Raw genomic sequence first — 11,112 nt, 5'->3', positions numbered from 1 at the left:
ATTGTGTGTGCTGTCCGCTGCCATAGAAAGCATGACTGTGAGGTGTTTCCCAATTATCATCGTCAAAGGATTACTTCTAGGATGACTTCAAATTAGACAGCATGTTAATGTTCCTCGTTAGTTCATTTATTAATTAACAAAGTCTTGTCATTAGAGGGATTCTCTCTTTCAAATCCAACATAATCCCTTTACGGCCTCTGACAGGAAACCAAAAAGCCTAAATGTCTCAGGGTGCTGTGAGCGACGCCAATTATGCACATGTTGGTATTACAGAAATGCATCTTTTATTTTTCATTTGGTCCCAGAGGAAGAGGATTTGTTATTTTTTTTTTACATTTCATTCAGTTTTGATCTCATAAACCTAGACTGGGGGACAGAATGCAAGAATAAGTGTTGATGTTGTTGTTTGTGCTGCTGCTGCGATGACTGCCTCATTTAAACCAAGGAGCACTCATGGTATAGCAACCACACACAAAAAAACAATATGAGGATAATTATCCACTACTAAATGACACGCCCTTAAAGGGATACTTTGTCTACTTCTCCAGAGTCAGATGAACTCGTGGATACCATCGTTATGTCTCTGCGTTCAGTTTGAAGGAAGTCGCTAACTAGTGTAGACTTCCAGTAGTTGCGCTAACACTAGTTAGCGTTGCGCTAACACTAGTTAGGAAGTCTAACTTCCTTCATACTGCGTGCAGAGACATACAAATGGTTTCCACAAGTTCAGAAGTTTCCCTTTTAAGAAGAGGAATAAATAGCTCTGCTGTATAGTGATTCATTTCAAAACAACACTGCATACTGTAACAGTCCAACAGATAACAATGACGTAACCATAGTCATAATTCATTCAAAACAACACTGCATGTGGCTACTGTTACAGTCCAATGCATAAGAATGGGACTGTCATTTTAGTCATAGTTCATTCAAAATTAAACTAATAACGTTGCAGACCAGTAGGTGAGGAAACAATCATTTAGGGCAGCAGAGTAAACACATATTATTCACAACAGCACCAAGATTCATGAATAGCGCCACCATTACTTGGAAGTGAGTGAGCGGATGCCTCCCCTGTGTCACAGCACTTTAGTGGATATACTGTTTATACCTTGTACTGGGGGTATTTTGAAATACCAACAGTATGATTTTCAATACTGTTAAAAAGAAGGAAAAAATATTTTGTCATTTTGGGGGGGTTGGGGGCTCCCTCGCCTCACGGAGGCTGCGGGGGTGCATTCGACCCCACTGCTTATAACTAACTAGAAGTTAAGTATAACTATGAGATATCTAAGATGTGTTCTAAATTATATCCAGCTCAGGGCTCCAGCTATGCATTTGGTTTGCTAACATGCTGACCACACCGCTCGCGTCGTGTGCGCAAAATAAATCTACATATACATGTTATTCAATCATTGCACCCACACTGCTCGTGTGCGTAAACGAGCGTCTGTGTAGCCAGGTGCTAAAATAGAACTTGGTTCTATTTGTGAGGCTTGACGCGTGGCAAGTCCCGCCTCTCACATCTACTCATTGGTTTTTAGGAGCGTATACAGTTGAAGTCGGAAGTTTACATACACTTAGGTTGGAGTCATTAAAACTTTAAAAGTCGGTTAGGACATCTACTTTGTGCATGACACAAGTCATTTTTCCAACAATTGTTTACAGACAGATTATTTCACTTATAATTCACTGTATCACAATTCCAATGGGTCAGAAGTTTACATACACTAAGTTGACTGTGCCTTTAAACAGCTTGGAAAATGCCAAACAATGATGTCATGGCTTTAGAAGCTTCTGATAGGCTAATTGACATCATTTGAGTCAATTGGGGGTGTACCTGTGGATGTATTTCAAGGCCTACCTTCAAACTCAGAACCAAATTGACATTATGGGAAAATCAAAGGAAATCAGCCAAGACCTCAGAAAAAGAATTGTAGACCTCTACAATTCTGTTTCATCCTTGGGAGCAATTTCAAAATGCCTGAAGGTACCATGTTCATCTCTACAAACAATAGTACACAAGTATAAACACCATGGGACCACGCAGCCGTCATACCGCTCAGGAAGGAGACGCGTTCTGTCTCCGAGAGATTAACTTACTTTGGTGCGAAAAGTGCAAATCAATCCCAGAACAACAGCAAAAGGACCTTGTGAAGATAACCCGAAAGGCCGCTCAGCAATGAAGAAGCCACTGCTCCAAAACCGCCATAAAAAAAGCCAGACTACGGTTTGCAACTGCACATGGGGACAAAGATCGTACTCTTTGGAGAAATGTCCTCTGGTCTGATGAAACAAAAATATAACTATTTGGCCATAATGAGCATAGTTATGTTTGGAGGAAAAAGGGGGAGGCTTGCAAGCCGAGAACACCATCCCAACCGTGAAGCACAGGGGTAGCAGTATCATGTTGTAGTGGTGCTTTGCTGCAGGAGGAACTGGTGCACTTCACAAAATAGATAGCATCATGAGGAAGGAAAATTATGTGGATATATTGAAGCAACATCTCAAGACATCAGTCAGGAAGTTAAAGCTTGGTCGCAAATGGGTCTTCCAAAGTTGTGGCAAAATGGCTTAAGGACAACAAAGTCAAGGTATTGGAGTGGCCATCACAAAGAAAATTTGTGGGCAGAACTGAAAAAGCATGTGCGAGCAAGGAGGCCTACAAACCTGACTCAGTTGCACCAGCTCTGTCAGGAGGAGTGAGACAATTCACCCAACTTATTGTGGGAAGCTTGTGGAAGGCTACCCGAAACGTTTGACCCAAGTTAAATTTAACAATTTAAAGGCAATGCTACCAAATACGAATTGAGTGTATGTAAACTTCTGACCCACTGGGAATGTGATGAAAGAAATAAAAGCAGAAATAGATCATTCTCTCTATTATTATTCTGACATTTCACATTCTTAAAAGAATGTGGTGGTCCTAACTGACCTAAGACAGGGAATTGTTTCTAGGATTACATGTCAGGAACTGTGAAAAACTGAGTTTAAATGTATTTGGCTAAGGTGTATGTAATCTTCTGACTTCAACTGTACTCACGTGGGTGATTGAAAGATGAACAGAGGTCCAGTTGGTAGTGGTAATGCACCTTAAAGTTGGTTGCCAACCACCATATAAAGTCCAAAGAAGAAGAAGATGAAGAAGCCTGAAGGAGGAGAGATTACTAGAAACAAACTTGGTTTATCCTTTTATCTGTGGATTAGTTGTCAGAGTAGAGAACCTTGTGCATTTCAGGTAAAATAACAACCCAATGTTTATACCCCATGACAAATTAGCTAGCAACAGCAAGCTCGCTAGCTAAATTGCCATAAATGTTTCATGCTTTTCGAGCTGTCCCCAAATTAATACAGTTAGTTCAGAGTATGTTTTGATATTTCAACCTGCGTGTCCTGATCGTGTCTGGTGTGGGTGGACAAAATCAACATGCACGCGTGCGGTCTGGTCAGCATGTAAGTGGCTAGATGTCAAGATCAAGCTTCTTGCTTATAAATATATATTTTCTTTTGAAATAGCACCCCTTGTGTGCACATTCGGTAATACAGTATACACTGGGATGGTACAGAAACGGCAGTGGTGTAAAGTACTTAAGTAAAAATACTTGAAAGTACTACTTCAGTAGTTTTTTGGGGTACCTGTACTTTACTATCTATATTTTTGACTACTTTTACTTTTACTTCAGTACATTCCTAAAGAAAATAATGTACTTTTTACTCCATACATTTCCCTTGACACCCAAAGTACTCGTTACATTTTGAATGCTTAGCAGGACAGGAAAATGATCCAATTCACGCACTTATCAACAGAACATCCCTGGTCATCCCTACTGCCTCTGATCTGGCGGACTCACTAAACACACATGCTTTGTTTGTAAATGATGTTGGAGTGGGCCTCTGGCTATCTGTAAAGTAAATAAATAAGAAATTGGTGCCGTCTGGTTTGAATTTGAAATCATTTATACTTTTACTTTTGAGTATATTTTAGTAATTACATTTAGTTTTGATACTTAAGTATATTTTAAACCAAATACTTTTAGAATTGTACTCAAGTGGAATTTTACTGGGTGACTGAGAAACGGTATGATAATCTGGATACCACTCAACCCTAACATATTTCATCGCTGACATGATGTTTTGTGCTGTGTATGCTCCAGAGTGTGTGTGTATTGTGTGCGTTCCAAAGCTTGTGAGTATGTGCGTGTGTGTGTGCTTGACCCCGTGCTGTGGCTTGTCATCCACCTGGATCAGAGTGTGACAGCAGTATGAGACACAGGTCACCCTAGGGGTAAGGGTTTTACCCCGCTATCCCTTGCTCACTGTCTTTTATTAATCCCTGCACAGAGCTGTCACTACAGAGGGCAACCCCCCGACACACACACACACACACACATATGCAGGAACATACACACACATGCAGGATCGCACGCACACACGCACAAACACACACACACGTGACACACACACTTTAATGGCTCCTCGGGACATCAGTTATAGATGCAGAGAGAGAGAGAGACATAGAGAAACTTCTGTTACATTAGATAAGGGTCATAAAAACAGTAATAACAAGATACAACTCAGCCACACAGGATAACCCTGCGTATGCCAGTCTGTTCACATTCCCATCATGTAGGCCTAATTCCCTACAACCCACTGGGAATTACGTAACAGGACAAGAAGTCCTGTTGTTTTTTCTGGGAATGACAGTCAATGTTAAAACTGGGTAACACTTTACTGTAGGTGTCCTTATGCATGCATTCAGTAAGCCATTATTGCATCTATACACCACATGACATTTGTCATAAGTAGTTTGAAATAGTTATGAGTCACTGTATGGGATGTTATTAAACCGTTTATAATGGGTGTTCAAAATGGCTTTTCATCCTATTGTCACATGCTCTCATGTCAACTGTTAATGACACAATGGCTATTATTTTAGTCTACTTGGAGAATATTGTCTTCTTCTTGAACTGCACCGTTGGTTAAGGGCTTGTAAGTAAGCATTTCACGGTAAAGTCGACACTTATTGTATTCGGCGCATGTGACATAATATTTGATTTGATATTACACAGACTGTATGACAACTTATGTCATATGTTATTACATGCTGCATAAGAGTCTTACATACCAGGTGTTATAACATGGTCTTATGTTATTTACCAACCTCTGTGTCACATTATTACATTGAATGGAATGATGGGCGTCATAACCATGTCATATGCACTTATAGAGTGTGCACAGACACCTTTAGTAGAGTGACAATCATTTGATGAATTATAAAATGGTTATGAATGTGCTTATACCACAGGATTAGCTGAGAGTATCACAAAACTTTGCCATTCACAGTATCTCCAAGAAACATGGGCAAATGGGAGCACAGATGTACTTAGGATTTGTATTGATTTAAGGACACACAATACCAACAACTTGCTAAGAAAACACATAATAAAAAATAAAAAACGAAACAGACAACAAAATCAATATTGATGGGGCACAACAAGATTTGTGACAGCTGTGAAAAAGGAAAGATATGCAGTAACAATGACAGACAGCTATGTTATGAAATCAGGTAAAAATAGCTAGTTGATGTTGCAAATGCAACATTTCATTGGCCCACTGATGAATCTGCTTTGCGCTAGCTAGCTAACTTCAGTAGCAACAGGTAGAATTAAAAAAACATACTCAGTAGCGTATTAAAGGTCCAATCCGCTTTTATTTCAATATAAAATCATTTCTGGGTAATAATTATGTACCTTTTTAATATAAGGGTCAAAAAGAGCAATTTCTCAAGCAAGAATTTTGCTAGGACTGTCTGGGAGTGGTCTGAGTGGGGAGGGAAAAACTGAAAACTACAGTAGTTATTATTGGCAGGACAGAGAGATTTGGAACTCTCTTTCTTTTCTGGTATATTAACAAATGTACCACCTGGTGATGTCACCAGGTAGACCAAAACTCCATCCCACCAAAATAGGGTTGAAATTTCACGGAGGGCTTTTCAAACAGCTCTTACACTAAAAGGGCATTATTTACTAAAAGTATTATCCAACCTCATAGTGTGGAAATATATATAAAACACAGGAAAATCACGTTTGTGACTGCACTGGGCCTTAGTTCTGATCGATAAGTGGTTTTTGAGGTCAGTTCTGTTTCAGTTCAATTATTAAAAAATACTGTTTGCGATTTCGGTATTTCGATGTTGACATTGGTCAATTAGTTGTTTTAAAAATAGGAAAATAACCAAAATGTCAGTTAATTGCTCAGTACTACTGGGCCTATAACATCCTCTTTCACTTGCACTTTAAATGCAATTACCTTTTCATCTTAAAGCTGCAATATGTAACTTTTTGGGGCAACCTGACCAGATTCACATAGAGATATGAATAATAGATCTGTCATCTCATTGAACGCAAGGCTAAGAAGTGGTAAAGGGGGATACCTAGTCAGGAACAGTGGGTTAACTGCCTTGCTCAGGGGCAGAACAGCAGATTTTTAACTTGTCAGCTCAGGGATTCGATCCAGCAACCTTCTGGTTACTGGGCCAACGCTCTTACCCGCCAGGCTACCTGCCGTCCCTGTTCTATGTGCGCAACTTCTATGCTTCCCGTTCTTAAATTTTGTTTTTGCATCTTTTACTTTCGGTTTTGTACACCAGCTTCAGAAAGCTGAAAATAAAATATTTTTCACATCGGTTTGGATGGTAGAATGATTCTCTACACTATACTTACTTGTTTTGTCACATAAACTGAAATTAGGCAAACTATTCGAATTTTAGCAACCAGGAAATGGCGGAGCGATTTGTGCATAGTCCACCTTTTAATACATGTTATTTAACTCAAACTAACTAATGTTATTATTATCCATGTTATTTGCTTTAGCTAGCTAGGTTTTCTACATGATGATCTGACATCTCTTCTCTTCTACCATCTTATATTAATCAGAACCCTTCTTCCATTTCAGCGATATGATTCACTGGCACAAGAACTCTCAATAAAGTTTCATTTGATCTCAAAACTGTTAAAGACATTTCAGCTATATGATTTGCTGAAGCAAATAGACAGTTTGCCGATCCAATGAAAAGTTATTGCGCGCTCTTGTGTCAGCGAATCATATCGCTGCAATCAGAAGAAGAAAGGTGGGACTTACCAACATAACAACAACACAGAAGCGAAAGGTTCACGTCATTGCAAACCAATAGCACATGGATAATGTTATTTAGATTGAGTTAAACAATGTGATGTGATATGCTGCAAAGTAAGCTTTATAATTCAGAATTCCTCCTTTAGGTAGCAAACTAGCTAGCTATGCATCGATGGGGGCGCTGCTTGTGCTGTCATGCCACTATGGTGTGAATGGCTAGCTAATTACTCTCAAGTATACCGTCAAACAAAACACATTGTTTGGACTGTGTAGAGCAGGGCTCTCCAACCCAGTTCCTAGTTACCTAACTAACTAGCTAGCTAATTAGATAACTACCTACCCATTTTTTTGTATAATATAGCTGCTGTCTTTGTTACTGTAGCATGCACATCTTACTTTTTTCACAGCTGTCACAAATCCTGTTGTGCCCCAGCAACGTTGATTTAGTAGTGTAAACTTATTTTTTGCTTCCATTTCGTTTCAACATGTTTGTATTTTTTTGGCAACTTGTTGGTATTATAATGTGTAATTTTTCTAATAAAACAAATCGTACATCTGTGCTCCAATTTCCCCATGTTTCTTGGTGATCATTTGAATGGTAAGGTTTTGTGATACTTTCAACTCATCCCGTGGTATAACTGTTTTATAACATCTGAAATTAATGTCACTTTACTTCAGGTGTCTGTGCACTTTAAAAGGGCATATGACATGGTTGTAGAGCCCATCATTCCATTCATTGTAATAATGTGACACAGGTTAGTGAGTCACCATGTCATAACATCTGCTATGTACTCTTATGTAGCATGTAATAACATGTGACATAAGTTGTAATGCAGACTGTATGATAGTACTTGTAATTAGCCGTTGACATTAGAGCATATGAACAGACATTTTTAACACACATTATAACCGGTTTTATAACATCTAATGCCAAACTACTTATGACAGCTGATGACAGCTGTTATGTGTTTTATAGATGTTATAAAGGCTTTATGAATCCAATGCATGCATAATGGCACCTACAGTAAAGTCTTTCCGAAAACTCAAGTAGGGAGAGAGAGAAGAATAAGTGCTAATAGAATGTGGGTGTATAACGTAGGGCACGATGCTATAGTCCTCTTTTATCAAGCGTGAAAAGAACGTCCTTCCCTCCTTTTACCCCCTCACGCTTGCTGACATTTCTGGTATTTTCTTCTCCCTTGCTGTGTACTGTACTTAGATGCATTATTTGACAGAAATAACAGCATTACCCTTCTGATAAAAGCTTTCTTTTCTTGATATTTATATATTGAGTTGTGGTTCTTGTTGCTAGGCTGATTCCAGTGTTGGGGCAGAAAAGCCTCCAGTCAGTCAGTGTAAAGATATCGCAGTCGGTGACATTTCACAGGTGCTGGTCTTGACATCATTGACAGGATGTGCGAGCAGATTTGACTGGCTGAATACAGGAGCGCTCCGCAGAAAGTGTAACCAAATTTGACATTTCTGATAAAACACGGTCTCTCCCCAATCCATTGTCACCCCAACCCATTTTTCTCTCACTCTCTTTCTCTCTCCCTGCATTTCTTTCTCTTTCCATTTCTATCCATAATTGTCTCTTTATCCACATCTCTCTCTCTCCTCCTTCTACACCCATCCCCCTCTCCCTCCTCTCTCTTTCCCCCTCTCCTCTTTCTCCAATCTTTCTCTCCATGCTGCATCAGACACTAATCCCATCATCTGGGATCCCCTCTGAGCGTATTCTCCCATCACCAGTGTTAATAACCGTACTGCACCCACACATCCCCTCTTAGTGGACCCACTATGTGTAGATAGGGAGGATAAAGCAAGTATAAAATGTGTGAGTGAAAAATAAAGACGGAGAGTGTGAGAAATAGAGAGAGAGCGAGTGAGACAGAGGAGGATATAAACAGAACGAGAGTCATAGGAATTATATGAAAGTCTCTCAGGGGAGATAGTCTGTGTTGGATGACTCTTATTTCTATCACGGAGCATCACTAAAGGATGTGACTACAGGAACATTTTTAACAACGTGTCAGATGGCTATTTATATCAACGTTTGAATCCAGGTTGTTCAGAGGGAAAGGCAGGGTGTCATTCTGTCTTCCTGTCTCCGCCTACTATAAAACAGCTAACCGAGGGCAAAGGTTAGCTCCCACATTTTAGTGACCCTGAAAAATAGAGCAGGTGTCTTTCTAATTTAATCTAATTTTGGCACAGTGTCGGTACCTTTTTAAAGGAACTCAGGGTTGTTCCAGAGCCTCTGAAGCCCATATCGCCACCCTATATACCTTGTTGATGTTCTCTTTGTTTGGTAAGCGTGATTTTAACAGCAACACGGACAGATTTATGAACATGCTACACTGCTGAGTAAGCATTCAGGGGGGAAAGGGAAGTGTGGAAGAGAGGAACAAATCTATTCGACGACAACATGGAGGAAGCTGTGTTCTTCTGTGATGTGGCTCGGAGTGAATCTGAGTGGTTTTCCTCTGTGTATAAAATGTTTTATTTTTCTTTTAAAAAATTTTTTTGTAGCATAACATGACACAGCGCATAACAACATAAAAAATAAGATATGTTGTATTGTCAGAAACAGTACACTGGATAGGTGCAGTGAAAGGTGTTTCACAGGGTCATCCATACTATTAGCGTACCCCCGAGTAAATGATGGTTAAGGCACATTGAAGCCCAAAACGTCATGCTATCTCCAGGTCCGTGTTCCGTTATGAAGCAACATCTCTGTATAGATAGATCTGTATATCTTTCCTTAACCCCGTACTGCTCTCTTCGCTCTGCAGTATTACTGGCTGTTCGTCCTGTCCCGAGGCCTGGTGGGGATAGGTGAATCCAGCTACTCCTCCATCTCTCCTACAATCATCGGAGACCTCTTCACCAATAATAGCCGAACCATGATGCTCTCTGTCTTCTACCTGGCTATCCCCCTGGGAAGGTAAGTGGTCCCTTAGAACAACCCCCCCACCCCCCACCCCCAAACATAAGATTATGGTCACAATATGGTGATAATAACATCTCTATGGCCTCACCTGTCACAGGAAATGGAGGTGAATGTTGATAGTGATGATGATAGTGATGATGGTCTGTCTTTGAAATAAATATTTTCTATTCAATGTAGAATATGTCAGTTGGGCATTGTCTTTTCCCCCTTCTTTGAATTGCAATGCATGCTGAATATCAATCGCTGAGATCTCTGAGACAGACAGTCAGCTCGCAGACATTTAGGGGAGAGGAATCGAGGAGAGGAAGGCATGGCGAATAGAATTCGACGGAAAGTTTATCAGTGAAATCGTCCTTTCTCTCTGAAGGTCAGCAGACATCCCCATCTAGCCAGTCTGCCTCTTTGTGTCTGTCTCTACCCGCCCAGACAGACACAAAACCCACCCAGGCAAACAAGGGAAGAAATAGAAGAGAGCGATTTAAATAAAGAAGAGATTATGAAATAGCTGAGAGACGTTCTCAGAGGGAGTCTTTTTTTTTTTTTTTTTTTAGATAGTAAGGGGTATTAAGCACAAAGCTCTGGCCTTTTCAGTTCATTCAGTTGGAAAAACGGAGAGAAGGAAGAAAACAAACAAAGCAGCAGATTTTTTTTTTTTTTTTTTTAGATAGTAAGGGGTATTAAGCACAAAGCTCTGGCCTTTTCAGTTCATTCAGTTGGAAAAACGGAGAGAAGGAAGAAAACAAACAAAGCAGCAGAGTGCTAAATAATCTCTGGCCTTTTCAGTCCCGGTCGGCGAAAGGAAGGATGGATGGATGTGGTGCAGAGCAGAGCGGCACCCAGAGTTTAGGCTTATTTACTGTGGAGAGTCCCCACAGTGCACTGCTTCAGAACCTCTGCTGGAGATGCGGCTGAATGATGCGGCAGCACACTGTTTTGTTCCCATCTCACACAGAAGCAGCTACAGTCAGACACACAGAGAGACGCTATGTGAATGAGAAACACACTGCAGTCTCACAGAGTCGCACAGA

The 11,112-nt window shown here is 40.2% G+C and overlaps 1 protein-coding gene across 1 annotated transcript in view; it reads left to right on the top strand.

Moving 5' to 3' along the window:
* Window positions 1–9,902: 9,902 nt before the first annotated feature.
* LOC111950332 (SPNS lysolipid transporter 2, sphingosine-1-phosphate) overlaps window positions 9,903–11,112 on the top strand; it is a gene marked incomplete at its 5' end in the record, with an annotated part of 47,763 nt that continues 46,553 nt past the window's right edge. Inside the window, one exon of the mRNA XM_023967828.2 lies at window positions 9,903–10,078. Coding sequence (XP_023823596.2) covers window positions 9,903–10,078 — 176 coding nt within the window. The remainder of the gene's footprint in view (window positions 10,079–11,112) is intronic.

Source organism: Salvelinus sp. IW2-2015, linkage group LG23, assembly GCF_002910315.2.
Source record: "Salvelinus sp. IW2-2015 linkage group LG23, ASM291031v2, whole genome shotgun sequence".
NCBI classification, from domain to species: Eukaryota; Metazoa; Chordata; class Actinopteri; order Salmoniformes; family Salmonidae; genus Salvelinus; species Salvelinus sp. IW2-2015.
This window is presented reverse-complemented; position numbering and strand designations above follow the sequence as displayed.